The sequence below is a fragment of the Podarcis gaigeae genome (genome assembly GCF_964106915.1).
Source record: "Podarcis gaigeae genome assembly, chromosome: 1".
Lineage (NCBI taxonomy): Eukaryota > Metazoa > Chordata > Lepidosauria > Squamata > Lacertidae > Podarcis > Podarcis gaigeae.
The window spans coordinates 15990932-16017464 of NC_139678.1; the positions used below are offsets into that span (position 1 = coordinate 15990932).

Consider the following 26533-nt stretch of genomic DNA (forward strand, 5'->3'; position numbering starts at 1 on the left):
GAAACTAACTTTAAGTAGACCATTTGGAAATCATGTACTAAAGAAACAGCATTTATTTATTTTTTTGTATAGTCGAGAGTCATCAGGAGGCCAAAATATATCTAGTCACTCATGTACTGACCTCTTCAGAAATGGACACAGTCTATCAAAAGTTGGCACCACCTGGTCTTCCCAGTCGGACAGCACATGCATTCATGGAAAGCATTACACAGTAACATGCACATTGGCAGCACATTCAAAAATTCAAAGAATTTGCAACTGAGTATTGATATCTGAGTATTGGAGCCTCAGCTTCACCATCTGTCCTTCCAGGATGCTCACTTTGGCCACCTCATGAGAAGAGAAGACTCCCTGGGAAAGACCCTGATGTTGGGAAAGATGGAGGGCACAAGGAGAAGGGGACGACAGAGGATGAGATGGTTGGACAGTGTTCTTGAAGCGACAAACATGAGTCTGACCAAGCTGCAGGAGACAGTGGAAGACAGGGGTGCCTGGCGTGCTCTGGTCCATGGGGTCACGAAGAGTCGGACACGACTAAACAACAACAACAATGAATATCACAATTCCTTAACAAGAAGTTCCCTTACAAGTAAACATAGTGGACCAAAGGTTTTACTGTATATTAACACCTTAGTACAAGATTCGGATGACATGAAACTGCTGGCAGGTGGCTATCCTTGTTTGAAGCAAAATGTTCCAAGAATCCGTAACTCCACTGTATTAAGCGGTGTGTGCCAATAAGCTTCATGCTCTACATGAAATGCATTGCTGCTTCATCTCTGGTCATCAGAGTCATTATCCATTATCACAGAAGAGTAGTGCAATGGCATAGAGCTTCTGGTTTTGAAGGCTATGAGGTTCATCAGGTACCCCAGATAGGTCACTCCACCAGTCTAATCTATTTTATCAGCCTGTTGAAAGGATAATTCTGCATCTTCCATTTAGGCCAATTTGTACCAGGCCCCCACAGGACCTGAACCATGTGCCCCTAAATCTGTTCTGGGGATTCCCACAACCCTCACGAGTACATTTGTACTGCCATGAATGCAGGGAACACCTAGGGAGAGAAGATGGGAGAAAAGTACTGTTGCACAAGCATTAACCCTTGAACTGGTGGGACAGTTACTTAGCACTGTCTCAGACGCAAGTCAATGCAGTAGGACTACCTAAAACATATGGTAGAAAAAGACTTAATGTTCAGTGTGGCATTGGCACAATAAAATAGCAGCTCCATGTTAAGCTCTCCAACTTCTCATAAATTGAATCTCTCTTGCCCATTACACTATGTCATCACATTATGAATTTGCACATGAGGCACACCGCTGGCTGCCATGAATGAATCGGCAGAGAAGCTCACATTCCAACAGGCTGCAGCGGAGGGAAGAAGAAAAGTAAAAGAGAAGAGCCATTGGCTCTGCTAAGAGGAACTAGCTGTCTTTTGGATTCTCAACTATGCCATGGCAGCAGCCATTCTATCAGGCTGTAGCAGAGGGGGAAATGGAAAGCAAGGCCACACGATCTGCTGTGCTGAAAGACCAGCTCCTCCAAACTGTTTCCATTCTAACTGGGTCATTACAACACTCTACTTTTAAAACATTTGCATCCTCCACTCACATTCCTTTTTCCTTTTGTATCATACCTTAGATTATAAGCCCCAGAGCGGGGGCTGCATTGTTTTTTATTGATCTTGTAAGTCATTCTGGAATCATTTTTGGCTGAAGAGTGGGATACAAATATTTTAAATAACTAGTGCATGGTGATATGTCATAAGTAAATGTGCCTGAGCATTAGAGAGAGATGCAATAATTCAAAACAAGGTTTCTGCAATCTTTGTCAAGCCTAACATCTAGTTTCATCTTTATTGTCCATCATGAAGATGCTTAAAGATTACAAGAGCAATGTTAATATGTATTATTCTAGTAGGGTCAACAATGGAACTAACTGAATTGTGGAAGGTGTATTTTTCCATATGACCCCTGCTATTAAGAGACAGTTGTGGCAATAGCGTCCTTAATACTTTTTAGTACAAATTATACAGCTGACAAGTAAATTAAATACTTAATCTACATAGTGTTAACTTGGACATCCTGAGAACAATCCTAAGGCAGTGGGAAGAACAGCTGGGAGGCTGCTGACCTACCTCTGTGTGGTTGGGAGAGAGTGGCCTTGAGGTCAAAGACCCAACACCTGGTGCAGCAATAGCAATCTCTGCTGCCTTTGGTGATTTAAACTAAGATCTCAAATATAATGTATTAGGAACTTAATCACAAGTAGACTTTAAAGGCTGTGATATTGGGAGCAAGCACTTGGCAAATATATTAGAAGAACTGTGATTAACAGAACAAGCCTACCTATGTCTACTCAGAAGTCCTATTGAATTCAATGGTACTTGGTATAGTTGGGAATGCAGCCTTAGGCTTTCCCGTGAGGCAGCATAAGGTAAGCAAATGAGTTTATTTTCTACCTCCTTTATAGGAGAAAACTGAATTCCAAATGGCTTGGGAACAATATTTGTTTTATGTGCACTTGCCTTTCCCTCCAATTTGTGCACAGAGGTTTCATTCTAACTACTGGAAACTTCACCCAGATTTGTTGTAAACTCTAATTTTCTGTTTTCCTGTGGACAGGAAACATGGCTTTCAAGGTAACAATACCAATTATACTATATCAGTGGTGGCGAACCTTTTAGAGACCGAGTGCCCAAACTGCAACCCCAAACCCACTTATTTATCACAAAGTGCCAACATGGCAATTTAACCTTTATATCTCATTTTTTTCTGTGTGTTTCATGTTTCTTCTTTATGGCTGCTGTTGTAATAAACAATCCTTCATAAAAGTTATTGCATTACATTCTTCATTAAATTATCTTCCCAATGATATATAATTTTATGGTATAACTCAGTGCTTTTTTTCTTAAAAAATGTTTAATGGCATTCTCATATTGACTCAAGAAAATCACCACCGGGGGAAAATAAATACAGTTCAAATCGGGGAAAATAAATACAGTGAATTTCTTCTCCCATTAAATTCACAAAATGTTTAGGGGTATGCGTCCCCACAGAAAAAAAGCACTGGCATTACTCCAAAACAAAGTGGTGTTATGAGCCATCAAACCTCGCAAATACGTTTTTTTCCAGAAGGTTCCACAATTTTGGCCACTAGCACACTGGAGGGCTGTACTAAGACCCACCCTCTCCCAATTTTTAATGTGAGATAATAGCGATAGTCTGCGTGCACACATACAAAAAAAAAAAAAATACATAAATAAACCCAACCAAATGGGCGGGATACAAATAATACTGTTGTTGTTGTTGTTGTTGTTGTTGTTGTTACTATTATTTGCCGTTTCTTCGGCTGCCGTTTGATCGCAGCCTCAATGGAATGAATTTCTCTGTTGGCTTCTGCGGGAAAGCCCAGCAAACATGTAAACCCAGCAGCCCTTTCTTAGGTTGCCATCTTTATATGCTTACTGACCTAGGTGTTGAGCCCTGCTGAACCCAAGGCGGCTTACTCCCAAGTAGGAAGAACAGACTGGCGGGAGGCCCTGGTGCATCAAAAGTCAATGCTTGCTCAGCCCCTTGTTCGCTCGCCAGGCCCTGGTGCCACAGAATTTGGATGGCGCACGTGAGCCCTCCTCTCCTCCCCCACCCCTGGCACGGAAGCTACGGCCCTGATGGGGCAACGGCACACGTGCCCACAGAGAAGGCTCTGAGTGCCCTCTCTGGCACACATGCCATAAGTTCGCCACCACTGCACAATATGAACCCTTCTTCGCAATCTGAAGCAGTTCCTAAGTTTGTTGAGAGGTTGTATCTGAAAGGTGCTCTGTGCTTCCACTCACACTAAGTAACTCTTCAAGTTATACTACCATGCTTCCTCAGATCCAGCCTCAGTACTTAAAAGAATTGGAATAAAAGCACTGAACATTTCATTATGTCTAAATGCTTCAGATACCGTTTCCAAAAGCACTGAATTAAATATAACCTCTGCCATTTCATATTACAGCACTAACATATTTAATAAGAGTCCACTAAATTTAAGAGACTGTGCAAGCCAGAGGGCTAACCACTGGACCTGGGGGCAAGCAATTTTTAAAGGGTTTGTTACAAATATAAAGAGCACCCCATAAGTAAAACAGAGGAAGCAAATACATTAACTATCTTTTAACTAATCTTGGTTTTTAATGCTCTGAAGGATACGTTTCTCACCTGTCTAAATGGGCCTCTGAACAATGACTTTTTTTATTAGATGGGAGGAGAAAAGGACTGATGGTCTTTGCTCTTAAACAACTTGGGAGCCGTGATATTTTTCATTCATTATTCTTACCATGCTGGAGGAACACATTAATACTATTGCTAAACTATTCTCTGCAAGACAGATACTCAGTGTGAAGACATTTCTGCATGACACACCGGTAAAGGACAGTCATCAAAAACAGATCTAGCATCAAATTGGAGCCAAGCAAGCCCAGAAACACATACACACATTGCATTTTATGTGCCCATTTTTTCTTGGCAAGAGATACTGAAGTCGATCTCTTATGCTAACCCCAAGGTGCCTGGATGACAAAATATGATTTTGCATAGGGTTCTATCTAATCCACACCCCACTTCCAACATAATCTTCCAGGAAATCTGCAAGTATGGTATGAAGCAAACAAACTTCTACTGATGTTTATCCCCAATCCCTGGTATTTTGGCATACTTCCTTTGAACATGGTGGTTCAATTTAGCTATCATGGTTAACATTCTCTACAAATCTACCATTTAGACTGGAGACTATCACAACATTTTATTGAATAAAATTCCATGAATTATGTGGGAATTTACCAAATATTATGGTTTACCACAAACCAAATCTCTGCTCTTCTAATATTGCTGATAGGGTTACCAAATACCAACATCAATCTATTCAAAGCTAAGTGGCAACAGCATCCGCTATGGTTCAATTTTCTCTTCCCCACCTGCACTACCCAAAGATGTGGCCAATGCTAATGTGTAGCAAACGAAAATACTGTTTTGAGAGTCCTAGATAAACCTTTTATACCAAGATGAAAGATACATGGTGACTTAAATTCAGGTACTCCTTGGGCTGCCACCTTTTTCCTTAGGTCTGCTTCTGTTCTTGTAGCAACCTGACACACAATTCAGATTAGGCTTTTCCCGACAAATATATAAGGTGACAGGAAAAAGTTTCACCTATTTATCATCTGTATGTCAGACTGCTGTTAAGCAGTCCATTTTTCCCTAACATGGACATAAAGCATCCTTCTATCACCTTGCATCCTCCAGGTGTTTTGGATTACAATTCCCAGCAGCTGAAGAAGGCTGACAAAGTTGTGAGAATCGCCAACTATATTTCTGCTTCAAAAGGTGAAGGATTCAGGATCTGTGAAGTGTGGCAGCCCTAGTTACTACTCATTGCTACCTACTGCATTTCATTTCATTATAATGAGTATTCTTTACTTACTATAGAAGTGACAATTTGTTCCATTTTGTGACACTGAAAGCAAGCACAAAATTACCCGTCACTATTGGTATCAACTGTGGATTTCAAATATCCAGCTAAGTTTATTTGGGACAAATGTAACTATCTAAACTTCAGAAGACCGCACAACAACAACAAAACTTTCCACATCCTTGCCCCAAAATCTCTAAGCTTATCAACCCAGCTTAAGCAAAAACTGTATCTTAAGCCAAGGTGTAAAAATTGCTTTCACATTCTTAAATGAACAGAGGGACAATGTATTAAGCAACATTTAAAAGTTGTGGTGGGAAGCAGTCAGAGTTAATAAATGATTATGCCAATATTTATATTAATAACTGACACAATTTAGCAAACACAAATCCTTGAAAAATCACACTGGAAGTCAGTTTTCTTATTTATGCACCCAGAGGAACCAACTGAGGGTGTTGCTGTTTTTAATGGTAAATTACTGCCCCAAACACAAAGTCCTGCTCTCCTGCAGTTTTTTGAATTGCCCTGGGTCTGTACGGCTAGGGCAGAACACTCTTTGACCATCATCCCAGGGGGATGAGCCGCCATATTGGACAGCGCTGTGCACTTTCTTGTGGAAGAAAACAATCTTAGGTGAGCCACCTATCTTGCTGAGCAGTGTGAAGAGTCCTTTTCAGCTGAAGAGATCAAAGGCCTTTGTCAGGCCTATGAAGGTGATGTACAAGGGGCGTCTCTGCTCTCGGCACTTCTCCTGCAGTTGATGCAGTGAAAAAATCATGTTGACTGTTGACCTCTGAGCACTAAAGGTACACTGTGACTCGGGAAAGACTTGTAAGCAATTGACTGTAATCTGTTGAGAACTATATGGGCAAAGGCTCAGCTCAATTTACTGGCCCGCATACAGCTCATTAGTGTCACCAGACTCTGGTCTGGCATCTTCACAGCATCACCTGATTTCAGGTGGAATAGAGAGACAGCTGGGAATAATCTGCATATTGTTGACATTGTTTCCCAAATGATGTTCCCCAGCAGTTTCATATAGGTACTTAACAACACGGAGGTTAAGATGGATCCTTGCACAGCCTCAAAGCAAAATTGCAAGGGGCCTATCAAAAATGCCTCAGGATATCTTGATGATGCAGAGTGATTTTGAACAATAAATGGCCAATATTTACAGAACACGAAGTTCTATCATTAAGACATACTGGGAGTATTCATTTCATTCATACCAGCATTTATATGCCACTTTTCATCAACACAAAGGGCTATTAATTGTGGTTATATGCAACAAAGGCTATGTGGTGGATAGAAAAGTCCAAATACATTCATTAGAAACATCAATTCAGAATCTTTCAAGGGTTATCCCAACCTGCTCTCTGCATACCCCATTTACTCGTCTTAGGCTGGGCCAATTTTTAGGCTCCATACACATTCACAAAGCAATGATTCAATTCCTCTTTCAGGCTTCAGATGACACCCTCAAAACAAGGATTTTCTCCCTTATTGCCTGCTTTATATTCTTCTGCACCCTTATGTGTTTAAAGCAGAGATTAAATCAAAATTCTGATGCTCCTTAAACACAATTTCAAGCCACTGAGACTTGTTGCCAAAGATCTGCATGACTTCAGATAAGTGGAGATGGAGATTGCTAGCATCATCCAAAAGGCATTCATTCAGTACACATACCACCACTGTTTATTATCTATTGTGTCAACTTCCATCTTTTGACAAAGCTCTTCAGACGGCAATTCAGCACTGCACACCATGCAATTGTGCTACATGAATGCATAAAGATTTCCATTCTTTGGTTTGGTGCAACATTTTGTTAAACAAAAAAGGTATTACAGCAGATTTCTCTCTTCTCTGATGATTAACCCTATGATTGTACTTACTTGACAAATCAGCACAAAAACCTGACATTCTCTAGGTCATTCAAAACAGTAGGTACTTCCTGTAAAGGACATAGTAACTCACTGGAAGTGCTTGCGTGTGACGCTAAACCGTTCTTTAGTGCTATGCGCACAAGCTGCAATGAGCCTAAACAAAGCCTCAGGCTCATGCGTTCCCCTATCTTGTACAGCCAGGAGAAGGATTTTGCCAGCATTTTCTTTCACTTTCCCCTCATCTTAGCTTGTCCTTGTGTACAAAATAGAAATTGTAGTTTACGGAAAGTGCTGCTTAGTTTAACAAGTCAGCTTCTTAACTCGTCATCTAAAGCTAGCTTATTTTGAACTAACCAGTATATGTGATAAACTGCAATATTTTGCTTATATGCAACAAGCAGAGATTAGAGGAACGTGGGGATGGGGCCTTGCAAAGCTCTCCCTGTAAAATGGGTAAGGAGGAAATGGAGCCCAATGCTTCACTTGGCTTTGTTCCGCCTCATGCATGTAGCACGGAACCTTGGCCTGGTTCTGATCCACAGAACCACCTTTATGGCCTACCAACCTTCGAACAAAATCAGGGGTAGGAAACCTTGTCATTGGAAGGTGGTTTTGGAGACCTGAGAAATAGGAAAGAGCACGAAGACTTCCTTACAAAGGTACTGTGCCAGAGGGAGAAAAGGCACTAAGACTATCCTGATTTTCCTTCCCTTTGTTTATCTCAACCCACACTCCTAGCCTATTGTGGGGTTGAAAAATGTTGTGTATGCAGACACAAACTATCCATGTTTGTCATGCCCATGCCATAAGTGAGCAGCTTTCACTATGGCCCTTAGGCTGAAAAGATATTAATGCCAAGCCTACGCTAAGCAATGGTTTAGTGCTGGGGTGGGGAGCCTTAGGCCCAGGGGTCTAGTTTAAGCTCACCTCAATATAAGCTCACCTCACTGGCACTGCTTCACTTCCTCAAGTGCTTTTGCCTGTCCGGAATATCTCTTTGAAATATGACCATCCCTTTTGCTTGCCTGGACGGAAAGAGAGATCTGCATGTGGGAAAACCTCTGGGTTTTGCAAGGCTGGAATGTGGCCCGTAATTCAAAGGTAAGAATGACAGCTGCTGCTCCATTGACTGTTTTGCCTCTCACCCACCCATTTCTGTCTCTATTCCCACCCACTGCCAGCATGCGAGAAGGTTCCTATGAGGAAACTCACCCCATCCAGAGTTTAGTGCAAACTAGGGCAATGTCTAAATCCAGTCCTTAATGTAGTATCAAGTCAGACTCAATGGTTAGCCACTCTAACTGTCCAATATTATTTTTCCTCTTTGAAATTAGAATGACTCCAATTTGGCTGCATTTTATGGCCAAATGCATGGATTTCTTTAAGGTTGCCCTGCTGGCTAATCAGCAGCGGCTTCAGGACAGGGTGTTCAGGAGGAGAAACAGGTGGTGTGTCTACTTCCTTCTCCCCAGTAGTTGTTTCTCAATTCAGAGTAGTACTACAGCCAGCAAGTTTCAAATGTAAGTCTCGGGGGGGGGGGGGAGAGAAATGGGTTTGGAGGGTGGCATATTTGGATAATAAAAAACAGCCACTAGGGAAAAGATTACTCACCATCTCTCAAAATTTTTGATTTGATTTTTTAGGTTCCTAAAGAGATGTTACTACTCACATCTGTGTGTAATGTCTACTTTGGCCCTTAAGCAACAGGTTTTTTTCAAGTGCAAACACACCAACATGTCAATTATCAAGTACTATATATAAGTATCAAGTAGCACAATACAAACAGTAATACTGAAACCCCCAGAGATCTTGGCACCTTGGTTGAAAAATAAATGTATTACGCATACTGGCATTTCAGTGTAAAAGAAACCGTTCACAGTCCTATAATATGCACACCACAGAAGTCAAAATCTTAGGTGTTCATCTTTCACTTAGATGTAAATAAGTTATCAACAAACTAAATGCAGTTTGCATAATTTTATCTTGGGTTGCCATGGAGATGTTCTAATGTGGTGGTGATGGTTAATCACTGTGCATTCTCTCTATCCTAAATGGTTGTGTCAAATTCTGATTTTGTACTTTTGTTAAATTGTAGAGATGTTTTTGATCATATGGAAACTGCCTAGTAAGAACAGGTGACAATTACAAAATTATTCAATTATTTAGTATTGCAGCATGCAATAAAAACAAAAATCCCAGAGACACCTGCTTTATGAAATGTTAAGAAATGCATAGAAGTCTTAATTTGCTTTTGTCTTGGAACTGACATGTTTTATTCCAAGTAAGCTATGAATAAAATGTCATTTCACAGCACTCCTTGAATTCTAAAAATGAGAACCAGCTGGTTTATACATACATTGTAAATTAATTGTCAGGGTCGTAAGAGGTGCAGAAGTATTTTAACTCTAAGGCAGCATGAGGCAGAAGTTCTGGACTAGAGTTAAGACGAAGTTTTTGGAATAAGTGAACTCCTTCCTGTCCATAAAGGCTCCCGACCTTTTTGGGTCATGGACACAACTGCAAACCAGGGAAACTATCAGAATGCTTCTTTCGTGTTTAATTTCAGTGAGGGCGGGGAGACTCTGTGCACAGAAGCATATGCCTCTGTGGGCACCACCATGGTGACATCTGTGTCACAGTGCTATGTCTGTGTAAAGGTAGATCAGATATACTTGTTGCAATAATTATGCAAGCCTACCTTGCAACAGGAGTTGGCAAGCAGCCTATGTAAATCAGAGTCAGATTTGTTTTAAAACATATAGGACAGGATACAAAAAATTCTAAGCAAGGGTTCAAGTGCTCTGGTGCATGTACAAGAAAGTTTCTGTTCTCCACTTTTGATTAATGTTCCTTGTGGTATGCCAGAGACTGTTTCTACAAGTGCTTCAAGGTGGTCTTTTGCAAAGCAAAGGGGCTGTATGTGCAGAAGCCCAGAACAGAACTCTTTACATCCTACCTACTTTAGCAATTGATTAACTGCATTTCTATTCCACATCTGAGTAAGTTCTCAGGGAAGCAAACTATCAGAAAACAAAGTGTGAAATGCAATGAAAAGACAAATCAAGTCTAAAATCACAGAGGGATATGCCAGCAAGAAACTAAACAATTTGTATTTTTTTTTAATGGTGCTTATTATTGTACAGCACCCTGCTATTTGATAATTTGACAGTGCAGAAATAAATAAATAAATAAGGCCCGAGGGAATAGAGAGGTATTTGCTAAGTGCAAGAAGGGCATCAAGTAAGACACCAGGTGAGCCTCTCTGAGTTGAGCAGTCTACAGTCAGGGCACACCTTTTGAAGAGGCCTTTTTCCCAGAATCCACCTGCATAACCTTATCTCTCTGGTGTACTTGAAGGCCTCAGAAGTAGAGTTCAAAGTCAAAATAGGTATAAGGTACACTAGTCAACACTACAGTAGGCTCATAAATGGATCAGGAGCGGTATGTATTTTAATGGGATGAATAGAGTGAAAGATCATGATTGGTGGACTGTGTGTGTGTGACAGAGAGAAAGAGAGAGAAAATGTACACATAGTACCGCTGCGGCGGGAAGGTAAACAGCATTTCCGTGTGCTCTGGTTTCCGTCACGGTGTTCCATTGCACCGTAAGTGGTTTAGTCATGCTGGCCACATGACCCAGAAAGCTGTCTGCAGACAAACTCCGGCTCCCTCGGCCTGAAAGCGAGATGAGTGCCACAACCCCATAGTCGCCTTTGACTTAAAGGACCCCTTGACGGTTATCTTTTACCTTTTACACATAATAGTGTTTAGCTTTTTGTGTTCCTTTATTGTTAATACTGTTTAACAGATTATGAATGTTTTATTCATGATTTCCCTCTGTCATTTTTACAGCAACAGTTCCCAAAATCAATGATTTTTCATAGAACCCTAGGAGGAGGAGGAAGTTCAACTTAAATATCACAAGTTCATCTCTACAGTCATGTTTCAATTTCCCACCCCATAATGAAACATTTAGTACCAGCAACGCAACTGCCTTGCAGCCAGTAAGTGGTGAAATTCATTGCTCATCTGCTCCCTCACACACAAACAGTATGCAAGCATTGGTTTGTTAACAGCTCTGATTTATAGATCTTCTGTGCTGCATGACTGCAATAAGCTGTGTATGGGAAATGCATATTCTATTCCAGTGTATTTACAATGTGAATGAACTTATGCCAAAGAAGAAAGACTAGAACAACTTTTGAATAGGAGAAGAGAAAGCAGCAAGTTGTCAGAACAAGTGCATCTATGTTGAACCACAGAATGCTTTGCAAAAGTACAGCTTGGTGGCATGAAAAAAACACACCAGTCCACTGTACGGAAGAAAAATGAACAGTTGTAAACTTAAAGCGGATTAGGTTAAGCAAGTGAGCTTCAAACAGAAACTCTTGTCAGTGATAACTAAACAGCACAGCATGGTTATAGACATCTAAAGATCAAGAAACCTCAAGCCAACACAGTATGCCATCTTGAGAAAATCACCGAGTATTTAAAAACGCACACATTCTCTTTAAAGAGCTCTAACCAACTCTGGTTTTAATAGCATGGCACCAATGAAAACAGGTTTTCACCATTGGGAACACAAGAGGGGAAAGCAAGCTAATGGCAATGCCAACTCTCATCTAAGCTTCTTGATTTTCAATGACAATAGCTTGATGTGATGTCTGAATTGGGAAGATTAAGGTTCATAGTATGCTTCAAAAATAGAACCAGAAGCCATGGTTTGTGGTAACCACTGTCTGGGCAATTCTGGTGTCAGGATAAAGTGTGGTTGACAGAAACCAGGAAGTGTAGGATGGAAGGGGAGAGTAAATAAGTGACCATGTAAGCCCAGATTACGGACAACCCATAGTTTGGTTGTAATATTGGGACTGTGTGTCAATGGTTCCTTCCCTGCACCTGCAAAAAGACTGCCCCTCATTCCACCGCCACACAATGAATTTGCACCTCCCTCTCCTTTCCTGGTACCACTGGTGCCAAGCACACAACTCTTTGCCACCACTTCTCAGCACTCAGTAGTTTGCAGGGTGTAAGCTGCTGCCGCCGCCGCCGCCACCACCTACGACTGCATTCCTCCACTTCCAGATAGGCAAGTTGGAGCACTGGCTGGTGTTTGAAAGGAAGATAGCAGCAAAATGGAGAGAAGGGGAAGGAAGGAAGGAAATAATAATAATAATAATAATAATAATAATAATAATAATAATAATAATTTTATTTATATCCCGCCCTCCCCAGCCGAAGCCGGGCTCAGGGCGGCTAACAACAATAAAACAGTACAAAAGTACAGCACAAACAACACTCTAAAATCATTCATTATAAAATTAATTAAATTCAAGCCACTGGCCACCATTGGGCCAGAGCTCCGTGAAGATTGCTAAGGGAGGGAGTCAGGCTGTGCCCTTGCCAAAGGCCTGGCGGAACAGCTCTGCCCTGCGGAAAGATGTCAAGTCCCGCAGGGCCCTGGTCTCTTGTGACAGAATGTTCCACCAGGTCGGAGCCACAGCTGAAAAAGCCCTGGCTCTAGTTGAGGCCAGCCTAACTTCTCTGTGGCCTGGGACCTTCAAGATGTTTTTATTTGAAGACCGTAAGTTTCTCTGTGGGGCATACCAGGAGAGGTGGTCCCGTAGGTACGAGGGTCCTAGGCCGTATAGGGCTTTAAAGGTTAAAACCAGCACCTTAAACCTAATCCTGTACTCCACCGGGAGCCAGTGCAGCTGGTATAGCACCGGGTGAATGTGATCTCGCAGCGAAGACCCCGTAAGGAGTCTCGCTGCAGCATTCTGCACCCGCTGGAGTTTCTGGGTCAGTCTCAAGGGCAGCCCCACGTAGAGCGAGTTACAATAATCCAGTCTGGAGGTGACTGTCGCGTGGATCACAGTGGCTAGGTCAGGGTGAGAGAGGTAAGGAGCCAACTGCATAGCTTGGCGGAGATGAAAAAATGCCGCCTTTGTTATAGATGCAATCTGCGCTTCCATGGAGAGGGAGGTATCGAAGATTACACCCAAAGAAAGATGGCAGACAGAAACAAGTAGGCAGAAGGAGGGAGATGGTGGCAGTTCTACAAGAATTAGCAGAATCCCAGCAGACAAGAGTCTCAGCCTCAGTGACAAAGCATTAAGGTAAACAGTTAAGCAAACAAGCAAGGCAAGCACCTGCCACCTGCACAGGTTTAGCGACAGGGCCAGTAGGCAAGGGCAGATAACCTTCCCACTTTATCTTACAAATCCCAACTTCACAACTGTAGAAGACCATGAACAAAAAGCATGCAGGTAGAAAGCCAACAGGGTTGTAGGAGCTATTCAGTGTTATTGTGCAGTGTCATATGTACAACTATTTGCCTGCTGCACAAAATATTGCTGCAAAATGCTTTCACACTCCTGGTACGAAAGATTTCTCATATTCACTGAGACAGAAAAAAACAAGTCTAAAGCACGTGAACAAGATTACTGTTCTCCTTGCTTATATACACTGGTCTCAAATTTCCCTCCCTAGCAGGTGTTTTCCTATCGGAGGAGTAGGGGAAGGTTTTGCAGACAAAAAATGTTGTCAGACGCAATTTTAAAAGGCCTCAGTAATTACTGAGCAATTCAATTTCAGTAGCTCTCTCAAAATTATTTCTGCTGTAGACTTCTCCCTTCCCCAAGGTCCAACTGAAACAATTAAAAGATGCACCCTAGCAGCATAACAACGTGAAAGCAATTAGCCTCATTTGTTTCATAATCATACAACTTGTTAACCTGGTTTAGTAACATTTGGAAGTTTGGCTTCGCAACTTACAGCCAGCAGAAAAGAATTCACATATTCTCAAAATGGTGCCATATGCAGCTACTCCGTCATATGCATGCAGGTAGTTACCGGTAACTGGTGGGGTGGTAGTGAAAATGAATGCTGGGGTTTTGGAGCAATTGGCAGCCATCACTGCTAGAAGACAAGCTGGCATTTTAGTGTGTTCCCTCCTGGAAATCTGCTCTCTTTCACTTCCTACTACCTCCTCACCCATCCTAGTATACTAGCAGTGATGTGGGGCAGAACATTTTCCATGATAAAGAATGTTTTCTTAAAAATGAGTTAGTAGCATCATAATGAATAAATGCAATTTCACTGCGCATGTTCAAAGTTGTAAGTTGTCCCCACCCCCGTAATTATAGGTCCTTTCTCGTGTTCCATCTAGTCATGGAGGGGAGTGGGATTGTGGCTACTTATCTGGTCCCTTCTCACCAAACATGCAGAAGCCCTGCCCGCACAACCTCTGCTCGCTGAGCAAAAAGTGAGAACAGGCTATGGGGTGTTGGATCTGTGCTGATGGCTGGCCAGGGCTCCTAATCACACATGCAGCTGTATGCACTAGAGCCTGTTTCTTAATTCTACAGAAGTCAGGCAAACAGGCATCTGCAACCAACCATGCCCTGGGCACTCCGGACTCTCATACCACCAACAAAAATAAGGTACCTATTTATGGGACTCTGACACAAAACTTTGTTCATATACCATTACAATGCAATATAATGAAATTTCACCAACCCCCACCCATTCCTTCCTTCCTTCCCTCTCTTTCCACGTCTCTCCCCACCCCTACAACTCCACATTACTTATAACAGGAATGTCTTGCCCAATACAGAACTCTTTTGAGTTTTATAAATTTAGCATAACAGGGAAGATGTCCAATTATGCTCACCGTGACAAGTATGTAACTTCACTGTAGTGAGCAGCCTGCCTTTATCCCAACTTTGAAGCTGTAGAAAGTGGCAGATATCTTTCTATAGAGATCCCTACTACCTGGGCCACTAGGCAGAAAGTTAAGGGACATCTGACAGCTATGTTGCCAGACAACCTTGGTCATTCAGGAACAGACTCTGCCTTTCATTGCCCCCAATGTTTTTTGTGCTTGAGTTCAGGAAATGTAGAGAAGGGGTTACCGTCTTTTTCTGTGTACAAGATGAGGTTGTTATATTACAAAGAACTGTTAAAATTTTGGGGCCATCTTATACACGGATAGTGCAGAGGGGGGATGTGCGATTGGTGGCAGCTGCGAGCAGGAGATTTTAAGAGGTGTTTTGGCTGTGGTTTTTGGGCTGCAGCAATGCGTGCTGGCGATTGGCTGCTGCTGTGGGAAGTGGCCGTCTGTTTGGCGGTTGCTGGTGGCTAGCAGGCAGGCGATCGATGGCTTCGTGAGTTGTGCAACTCTGGGCAATCCCCCCTAAAAAAGCTCAACAACTCTGGGCAATCTCCCCCCATTTCTTTAATTTTGAGTTCCCCCAAATAGTGGTTGTCTTCTACACGGGTGTGTGTTATACACAGGAAAATATGGTATCTATCCAGTTTTTTTCATGGCCAGCAAGGAAAGCCAAAAATTGTAGTCACCTGTTTCAGTGCCTTCAATTCTTAGTGTGCTTTAATTTTCCTCCTTATCAGACCTTCTCATTCAAATCCCTTCAGCTGCTGGAAAAATGCTGGTGCTATATAGCATGTACGGTTATCAGAGTACACAGTACTTCTAAAGTTGTCTACTATTAGTCAAAATAAACATGCTGAATAAGATCCTAATTTAGAGCATGGAACCATTTTCTGGAAACTCCACAACATGGCCCAATAGGTAAAAGGGCAGTGGGGTGATTATTTGAGGTAGGAGATGATGAGCCAGAACTCCAAACAGCTGAAGAAAGAAGCTACTCACATCTTTTCCTCCTTTGGATCAGTGTCTAAAATTGCAGTACCTCTCAACTTCCTTATTCTTACCTGCTATGCAAAGCCTTCTTGCCTATCTGGTTAGGGCACCTCCTTCACTATCCAGGAAAGCATGCCAGATTAACCCCTCCCTGACATTGGTGTGAGGCCTTAATCTCCAACAGCCCATCTTGGAGAAATAAAATGAATCTGGAGCCAGGCAAAAGGGAGGGGAGGAAAAGGAGCACTCCTATTTAAAAAAAATTGTTCCAATCAATAGGTTATAGATAGCTATGTGTGAGCTCCTCATTCTCTGTACACCCATGCAATAACAGGCTGGTGGAAGAAACATTAATTCATAAATATTGTTCATCTTCTTTATAATCTTGGCTACATCCATCCCTATGACACCCCTAAATTAGATCACTCTCTCTGCTTTAATCAAATGTACTCTTTGACCTCTAAATCATGCTAATTTTACAGAAACAGTGATGATCAAGAAAGATGTGGCATAATATAAGTGATAGATTAAAGAAAAACTATGAAGACAAGAATAATCTAAGCTGCTTAATCAATAATCAATTTTGTTGAGCAAATTTGAGGGTTAAGAGGGTGGTGCAAAGATAATAATAAGAAAACACCACTGGCAATGGGAACAATTTAGATGTATACATGCCAGTTAGGCGGAGGATTTCTACCTATTCAGGCAAGAAAGTAATTAACAGTTCCTAGAAAATCATGTTATGCTACAGTTCTTGAGTTAGAAAGAATAGGCAATAACAATTTAAACTTCTATTGAACTTAAGTCAAAAGTCATTGGGAGGCTCCTCGACAAGTTCTGAAAAACCGTGTTACTTCCCCCTACCCAAATCTTAAGACTCTAGTCCCAACACAATCAGGAAAAAGTGTTACAACAGTAACGCATAGCGCTACAGCGGTTCTAGAAATAGAAAAATTAGGTTTCGCATGTGTTTATGACACACTGCCTCCAAATTTAGTACTTTCCTGTTCTGGTTAAAAATGTAAAACTAGTTAACAATCTACTTTGATTTGTGTAGCTTCTCAACTCCATCACCAGAGTGAGAAACTTATTTAGTGCCACACACACAGATGCCTCCAGGAACTGCAATCCCAGACAGACTTCTATTTATACTTGAAAATATAATTACAGTGTCTCCTGTGCCATGCCTCCCAATCCCTGTTCTCAGTCACTTTTATAAATCCTATAAAAAGGATGTAGCAAAGGCCTTATTTTCCTACTCCCTCTCTTTCTAGTTGCAGTAACTTGTTTCCTGCATCTATTAAGTCTTCAAATATTCAGCACTCCATTTTAATTACTGCTCATTTGGACAGATCCTCCCTCCATAACAGCTGCCCACCTTTTCCTGTACTGATCCCTATTTGCAGCTTGAAGTCATTTGGATTAATCATTCTCTTCTCTCCTCAGAATGAGATATTGGGGCAGAACATTGGTATTCTGCGAGACATGAGATATTTGTGGGCTGCTTAAATGTTTTCTTGCTAGGGAGAAAATCTAGAACCATCTATTTTGTCCTTTAATTAAGGATTTTTTGGAAGCAGTAATAGCAAAGCCTCTTCCAAGAGATTACCAGCACATCAGTCCAATTAAGATTTTACCAACTCAAGGCAGCTCACACTACAATCCCAAGCTTCAAGGATACCATCTTAACTGGCTTACGTTCCCAATACTGATGTATCTTGGGCACCTACCACACCATCATTGGCGATCATTTTAGCTGATAGTCCCAGAGACAGCAACATATCCTCACTGTTGGCAGAACTATTGACAGAGTGGCCAAGATGGGCAGCAGGTGGTGAGGATCAAGCTTAGCCCAATTTCTTTGCTGGCAAAATAACTGAAAATGAGTTGCCAAAATAAACTATTCCTCTCCCTGCCACCACCTACTCTGCTATGGCAGACTATAGACTCTAACTGCAGTGCACTAACACTAGTATACAAACCGCCCTGCACTAAGGAAGCCCTTTACTTACATAGAATCATAGAGTTGGAAGAGACCACAAGGGCCATCGAGTCCAACCCCCTGCCAAGCAGGAAACACCACCAGAGCACTCCTGACATATGGTTGTCAAGCCTCTGCTTAAAGACCTCCAAAGAAGGAGACTCCACCACACGCCTTGGCAGCAAATTCCACTGTCGAACAGCTCTTACTGTCAGGAAGTTCTTCTAATGTTTAGGTGGAATCTTCTTTCTTGTAGTTTGGATCCATTGCTCCGTGTCCGCTTCTCTGGAGCAGCAGAAAACAACATGACAGAGCACACATCACTTGGGTCTCACATAGTTTCCACAATGGGAAATTTGGTGAGAAGATCCATGGTGCAAGAGCAGACTGCACTAAGAGAGAGAACCCTACATGAACAGCCTAGCACAAATACAGGAAGAGCTCATTGCCACCATTGGCCTTCTCAGAACTCTTAACTCTGCCTCAGGATTCAAAACAGAGATTATACTCCGCTGCTTCAAAAGGGTTCACAAGGAGGAAAGGTGCCATGCCTCAAAGTATAACTGCTACACACATCCCCCACATTTTGTTCCTCATGCTTCAATACTCTCAATTGTGAAGAAGAAATGCTTGAGTCCATGAGCAGAATGTGCTCTGTTCCAGCCACTGCAACTGCTGGTCAAAGGTGGGGACCCACCTGCCTTATAGGACCAATGCCTGGGCACAGCTACTTTGAGCACAGATCTTTGTTCTCCTTGTCCATTTATTTATCCATACCCAGTTTTTCCTAGACTCTATGCAAGTAAGAATCCCACTTCCCAAGGAGGGGGTAACTATTGTTTCAGACAGTACCCTTCCTCCACACAACACGGCAAGGGCACCAGAAAGGCATTGAGATGGGAGAACCATCACTTACTCATGAGCACTTTGACTCAATCAGTCCAGTGACTGTGTTGCAGCTGGTAATCATTACTCATCAGTGTCCCTATGGCACTTCAGAGGCAGCACTCCAGGGAAGGATGTTCAATATCATACAAACCCCAGACAGCTTGCTTGGGAGGAAGCATATATTGGACCCAGGCTGCCCTGAGGCAAGGGCTCAATGTTCTGCCATTCTCATCTGAAAAAAAGGATCCAAGAGAAAAGAAGCCCCTAGGCAAACATACTGGTATGCTCAATGCATGATGTACAACCCTAACTGCTTGTTAGGGTATGGCCCCCTACCCTGTAAAAAATACATAAACTTTCTCCCACACCCAATAAGATTTTATTCTTCCCACCTTGCCTTTTTCTTTCAAAGAAAAAGTATTAGTCCAAGGCTAAGCTCAGTATTCTGAGCTTAATATTCTGACTATCAATTTCTACTAAGCAGAGATTGGATGGCCATCTGTCATGGATGCTATGTTGAGATTCCTGCATTGCAGGGGGTTGGACTAGATGACCCTTGGAGTCCCTTCCAACCCTACAATTCTATGATTCTATACTAGCAGAAAATTACCTTTATAGGTGTCTTTTATATACTTTGATGTCAATAATGCCCTTCTTTCTCTGTTACCACAAACTGCTTACTATAGAAGCAGCTTCCATCCTACAGCGCTGCAAATTATAAACTGTTATTTCATGCAGAGAACATGTTTGGATTAACGTATATAAATATAATAAATATATGTCTAAAATAGAAGCTGCCATCCACACCCCACATCTGGCTTAAGCACCTCACAATGGAGTGTTGGTTCTCCTCTCCCCCTGCATTAGTAATTTTAACTCACGGTTGCTACCCAACTTTTTCTTCTTGCTTTTTGATGCTGCAAAGCACAGTCAAGCTTTCTGCACTATGTATGTCAGAGTTCCCTGCTGAAACCAATGCTGGCTTGGGAGAGTTTCTGCCCCCATTCTCAGGATGACACAGTCCCCAAACCCACCCTTAAAAACATGGAAGCAAGCCATGAGACTATTATAAATAACCCCTGAAGCTGATGAGTGAAGCTTTGGTAGAAGCAACATTTGCAAGTTTAGCTCTTAATAAAACTCATTTCCTGGCCTCAGGATGATGCAAGTATATGGGAAAGGGAGCTGAGATGTCTGAATGGCTTGGCTGTTCTCAGCCATTTTCATCTTTGTCCTCCTTCAAAATGATCTGTGCCATCTGACATGGACCAGCACAGCCACTCCTGTTTGCACATAGACTTAGTAGTGAATCAAGGCAGCAAATGAACCACACCTCACAACTCGTTCCAGGCAATGAACTTTTTATTCACTTGCCATTTTTCATTTTGCTTTCCAGTATCTCTATTTGAGTCTTGGAACTTCTGGACACTGCAAGAATGGCTCCTGCATATGAATCCACATTCACTGTTTTTCTTGTTGCCAGAGACAATGTGGAATGGCCACTTGTGGTTTCTCAGGATCCTTGAGGAGAGTATGCAATAGCTGTGATTGAAGTTAACCCCTGAGATGCCAACTTGTGTCATTGTGGAGAGGTACTGGGTGGCCTCAAAGATTTCTACTGGAGGAAGAGATCATATGCTTGCCACCAACTGCAACCTCAAAATCATTAGCAATATGTTTATCATCCATTCTTTGACACATCTCTGGAGAGGAGGTTAAGGGAAGAGATTATTGATTCCTTAAAGATTTAAACGAGAAAAGGTATGAAGCTGAGGGAATTTGTGGTTTCTTAGAATAAGGGTTCTCAGTTTGTGCAGGATGTTTAGACAGTCGCTTCTTCGAGATAACTGATTCAGAAAAGGAACAAGGTTCTATAACCAGATATACAGTATGGTAATCAAAAGTATGTTTTGGCATGACATCAAAACTGGACTCTATTGCTGCTTAATGCAATGAAAACAATGTCAATGACACCACTTTTCAGAAAGTTTTCTCATCCTATCCCTGCTAAGGCATCACAGACTTAGAGAATAAAAAACTAATTCTTCTGCATCCTAACAAATAAAAAGGAACTGCAGCCCATTTTTAGATGAGGAGTTATCAGCCACAGTGAAGAAGTATTCAGTGCATCTTTTGCCTTAACAATTGCAGAAAAGGCATGAGCACTGGAACTGACCCAATCTGGAACTGGATGTGTAGAAAGCTTGGCATGTCTCAGGAGCATAAAGATATTTCTTCCCTGCATCCTCCCTCCCTCCACCTGCTCACATGCACACCCACACCAGGGCAGGTCTTGCCTCTGTCAGGGACTTTGTCTCCTGAGAAAAACTTTCTTAGCATGCAGGGTTTAAAGCAGCTGCTGGCACCATCAGCTGTTGTTAATAGAACTGCTGTGCCAATCTCTGGGGCCCGCCCCTAAGAGACAAGGTGCAAGTACACACACCCTTCCACACAAAACAACCTTCTATACTTTTTAAAGGATGCATATGATCCTCTCATTCACTTCCCACACGCAGCTACACAAAGCCTGCAACGCATATTCAACATATATACACACAGTGAAAATAATATATGGTCACATGTGCTATTCTCAGCAATCCTGCAACAGTGTTCTAAGCCAAACAGATTTATGAGAATAGTTTGGTTTCAAGCTCAAGAATGGCATTTAGACAGAGTAGGGCTTTGCACCACTTACCGATTCTGGCAAGAGAAGATATGTGGCATGGCAGAAATGAAGGACAGAGGTGATATCTTCTATGGAAAGAGTGAGGGAAGCAATCAAGGGTAACATCAGGGCCCAATCCTGTCAGGCTGTCTTTCCCACATCCCATCTCAGAGCCAACTGACACCAACTGCCACCCGATCCAGCTCCTGCTTTTGTTTTGTTTCATGAGCGTGCAGCTGTTAGTTGCTTTGAGGACTTGTGACAAAAAGCAGGCTATAATCTACTACATATCTCTCTATGTATAACAAAGCACTAAGGAGATTGACCCATCAGTGCAAGCAGTTCTGCTTACCCAACGGAATGATCTCCCATCTCCTTCCCCCGCATGCTGATGTGGGAGTTATCCTGCCCACCCCACCCCGCCCCACAGCAGCCAATTTGGTGGAACACACGGTGGGAGGGGAGGGGATATGCCCCATTACACTACAATAAGTCCTTGTGTTGGTTTGTGTTACATGGACCAGTTAGCTGAATCTGTCCCTCAGTGGCAAAGCAAGTGATGTTTTAGCAAAGCTTGACATTTCACCAGTCCAATTCAGATATCATTGCCAACCCATGGTTCAGAAACTTTGGCGGGGGGGCGTTCCTCCTCCCTTTTGTAGCTTGCTGTGAAATCCAGCCTTGACAAGCTATGGTTACTGCAAACCAGGAACTGCATCCAAACCTTCTGGAGTCATAGTTTGGAAGCAATTCCTGGGTGGAACTGAGATGCAATGACAAAACTAAAGTTTGAGAGAAGCAGGGAAAGGAAGATGCTATATCTTGTAGGTAGTCAAGACACCAAAATACACTTTGGTCACTATGCCTTAACCAAACCATAACAGCTGGAAATCAATACAGTCAATTACTAGTGATATATAAGATATGGAAGTCATGAAAGTCCAATGTGTTTCTTTTGAGTGCACTAATAAGATTTAGGTTAAGAGCTAGTGGACAACTGTACAGGAAATCAAGAGGGAGTTTGTCTTCTTGCAGAAGGACCAGCATAAATTTAATGATTATGGTGCCAAGGGGTAGTGATTTTTCTGAATTAATATGGAGTCAAGGGGGGGTGCATATATGGCACAACTACAAAACTACAGTTTCCAGGGTTCTGGTAGTGGTGGTAATTTTTTACTGTAACTATTTCATCAGTTAAAACAATTCATTAAAAAAACCAAAGACTTCAATTTACAATAATTGTAGGGCTGCCCAAAAACACTTACTCTCTCAAGAGGCTCACAAAAATTAAAAGAATAAAATACAGTATTAAATATGCAATACAAAATAATAAAAGGATTTCAAGTGCATGTCCAACACCACCTACATTAGAGGGACACCAAGTTAGAGTTATGATTTCTAGTTTGCTAATTCTCCACTTCTTGGTGCCCCTGTAGCCTAGAATGTTTACACAAGTGGTGTATTGAATTTGTGTTGTATCCTTGTTTGTTTATGCAAGCCTCAGCTGTAGGCAGCTTCATGGCCTGACTCACTTTGCAATTTTATAAATACCATTTTTGCAGTTTCTGAATATGCAATGTACATTATTAACAGCTGAGGTCAAGAACAACATTCTCCTAATTGCAACTCAACCGTCTCAGGTAAAAGAGAAAAAAATGAAGACTACCCTCTTCCAGAAAGAAGGAACTTCCCCACTATTCTTTAGTTTGCATAGGTATTTCATTCACAGACCACAGCACCGGCTTATTAAAGATATGCAAGATAGTTTTCTTTTACATCTCAGTTCTTCCAGCCAGCTGGATATCTGGATAGTTCCAGTACAGTGAAGTCTGATTATTGACCAATAAAGCTATAACCATTATTGGTTGTTTGCCTTCAGAGTTCTTTAATCTGCCCATGTAATTATCAGGATTCACAGCTTCAGGTTCTCAAAACCCCTCTTCCATTGAGCTGAGATGCTTAGGATCAGGAGAGTCCATTTTTATTTTGCCACTTTCAAAATGGTTTTAGAAGAAAATCATTTTTACAACATACCCCAACACTTCACTGCTTGCACATCAGTCACAATGTAGGGCACACATGTATTCTGTTCTAATCCTTTTGCCTAATGTGTGGCTCGTACCAATGACCCTGAGCCTGATGTTTAAATTAGACACACCCCATTCCGTATGCTAGTAGGGCAAACACAGAGAACACTTGCGACTGCTGCTGTTATATCTACTTTAGCCCCCAAACAAAAGCCTTCATCAGACAACTGATTTTGAAAAGCAAATACATCTTTTTAAAGCTGTGAACATCTTTATAGAGCTCAAAAAGTTCCACATATCCTTAGTCACAAATTAGTCTGAATATTCTGGGGGCCACAACCAATAAAGAGTTAAAATCATAGCTTACTAGTAAAGCCCAAGCTTTGATGAAGAAGATGCCATATGAAATCTCTGGCATCTCTACAAAAAGGATGCCAGAATCCAGGGCTGTAGGTGTTAATTCTACCAATTTGGGGTGGGTGGAGGAAATAATTACGTCTTTATATTAAAACAGGGATGGGGAACTTGCAGCCTTGATGGACTCTCGATCCCGTAAGCCCCAGCAAGCTGATGGGAGTTAGAGTCCAACAATATCTGAGGGCTATAGGTCCCACACACCCATATTAAATAAGCTCACCCTCTAGTATTAGAATAGCAGAATAGTTAACATACTTAATAAACAAATCAACTGTATCCTGAATACAGCCACAGATTTAGCCATCCCGTGGATGCCGTACAAAAAATGAATTTGTAGGGTTGTTTGTTTTTTCTAGGCTGTTTTCCATTGTTTGTTAGCTTAATAACCATGTTACTAGAAATGGTGACCTCAGAAATGCAGGGAGAAAGTACTGTAAACATCCCATCTTCAAAACTTCAGTTTATGTAATCTTGAAGTTAGAAGAACATGTTCCAGAAATCAGAATTGCAACTGAGCTCAGAGTTCCCCACACAGCGGAGGCAGTTAGCAAGAGAAATCACTTGCTAACATTACTACCCAGAAACCAACTGAGTAATCGAGTATCACTATAGTTATCTGTTTCTGAAACACCAAGAATGCAATTTACATACAATAAAAACTCCTAAACTTTACTGCCATCTTTCCAACTAGCAAAAAGAGAACCACTAGCCACAAACTGTTTGGTCATGACTGAAATGCAGGAAAACAGCAGTAACACTGCTGAGTATAATCATTTTAGAAAAGCACTATAAAAAGTTTCACAAAAGTTCTCAAGCATCCTTTTAAAAGCCTCGTCTGATAAATCCTTATAATCCTATGAAAAATTGTAGTTTTGGCTAAAACTACCAAGACAGTTGGATCCAGACTTGCTCCTGTTGACAGAAGGAACTGAGATCCAGGAGGAGGTTCCTGCGGGAGGAAGGAGAGACTCTCATGCTGTTCTGGAGGGTACCCCAACCAGTGTTTGAAATTCCCCAGGCACCAAGCAAGTTTTGCAACTGGCACAGATCCAATTTCGATGACACAGAGATCTCTGGATGTCAGACTGATGACCGTCATCTGGCTGGCACCTCCTGCTTTCTTAAGAGCTAGTAAATTGCATTTATATCCAACTTTTTTCTCCAAGGAGTACATGGTTCACCCCCCCCTCCTAAATTAATTCCTACAACAATTCTGTGAGGTAGGCTAAGAGGCTGTGACTGACCCAAGGTCACCTAGTGAGCTTAATGACTGTGAGTTAGGATCTGAACCCTGATCTCCCAGATCCTAGTCTGACACTATGCATTTTCCATAGCCACTGTACAATGGGTTCACATCATCATCATCATCAAGTTATTTACCATGACCCTAAAGTCTCATTCCTGGTCTGTCACCTCCAGTTCAGACCCCATGAAATTAAGATTTTTTTTGCCCCCATATGAATCATTTTGCACTTGTTTACACTGAACTGCACTTGCCATTTTACTGACCATTCAGTCAGTTTGGAGAGGTTCTTTTGGAGCTCTTCACATTTTTGTTTTAGCAACCCTAAACAATTTAGTATCATTAGCAAGTCTGACCATCTCAGTGCTCACTTCTAACTCTCGACCGCTTATGAGCGAGTCCTATCTATATTTGTGAATTAGCCCTGCTTAGGACAGTGGTACTTCTATGTTCCTTCTGAGTAAACATGTGTAGGATTATGCAGCAAGCTGCTTACACATCTAGAGTATCTATGCTATATTGTTTTCCAAGACCATTGTTACACATTTCATCCAATTCCAGTAATGGACACAATACCATAAATCTGCTTTCCTAGAGAACTATTGTTTACATCGAGGTGAGGAACTGGCCGTGGCCAAAGAGCTTTATCATTATCGCCCCCATCCCTTACAGGTCAAGTCTGACAAGTAGGCAGAGCCATCCACATGTCAATCACCTGGCATCACAATTGCCTACAGGATTCTTCAGAAGCCCCTTTCAATGTGCTATCTGCATAGCACTTTTCAGACACTGTTGATCAACAGTGCCTGCAAATGCCCTTTCAGCTGAGCTAGGTTTTTCCTGCCCCACAGGCATCATGCAAGTGGGCATGTTTGGCCCAAATGGCCTGATGGGCCAATGGGGAGGCACCGTTGGGCCCAAGGGGCAGAGGTACCCCACCCTTAATTTGCATGGACAGTGAAGGCATCCAGAGATAACAAATCATCTCAACTCCAACAAAAGAAAAGAAATCATCAGGTACAATACTCTGGAAGCCAAAGATACTGAAGTATTTCTGTTTGTCACTTTAACCGTAGTCTAAACTTTTATGTACCTCAGCACATCTAGGTACAAATAACAGGCTATCTGCCTCTTAACCCAAGAGCAAGCATCTTATCAGGCAACTCTTTAATTCATGTTAAATTAGTTAACCTGTATGCAGAAAGCCAAGATGTATTACACTAAGACAATTAGACAATCATTTGCCATGCCTCAGTGCAGGTCAAGAACTTCATATGATTAAGCCATGAACGTTGTTAACCTTCCCA

General features: G+C 41.9%; 1 protein-coding gene and 1 long non-coding RNA gene across 4 annotated transcripts in view; one reads left to right on the forward strand and one right to left on the reverse strand.

Moving 5' to 3' along the window:
* The window catches only part of WDR20 (WD repeat domain 20), a 51005-nt gene that overhangs the window by 17819 nt on the left and 6653 nt on the right, over positions 1 to 26533 (reverse strand). The window contains exon 1 of one of the 3 annotated variants that reach the window (XM_083734661.1): positions 21570 to 21694. The exons of 1 other annotated variant lie outside the window; for it this stretch is intronic. In XM_083734661.1, coding sequence (XP_083590787.1) covers positions 21570 to 21665 — 96 coding nt within the window. In that variant the 5' untranslated portion in view covers positions 21666 to 21694. Of the gene's footprint in view, positions 1 to 1274; positions 1294 to 21569; positions 21695 to 26533 lie in introns of those variants that run through there. One more of the 3 variants, XM_083734662.1, reaches the window with a different exon arrangement.
* On the forward strand, positions 5290 to 12482 carry LOC310845124. Its single transcript, XR_014564485.1, has 3 exons — positions 5290 to 5372; positions 9436 to 9475; positions 11193 to 12482. It is a non-coding gene; the product is annotated as an uncharacterized lncRNA (long non-coding RNA).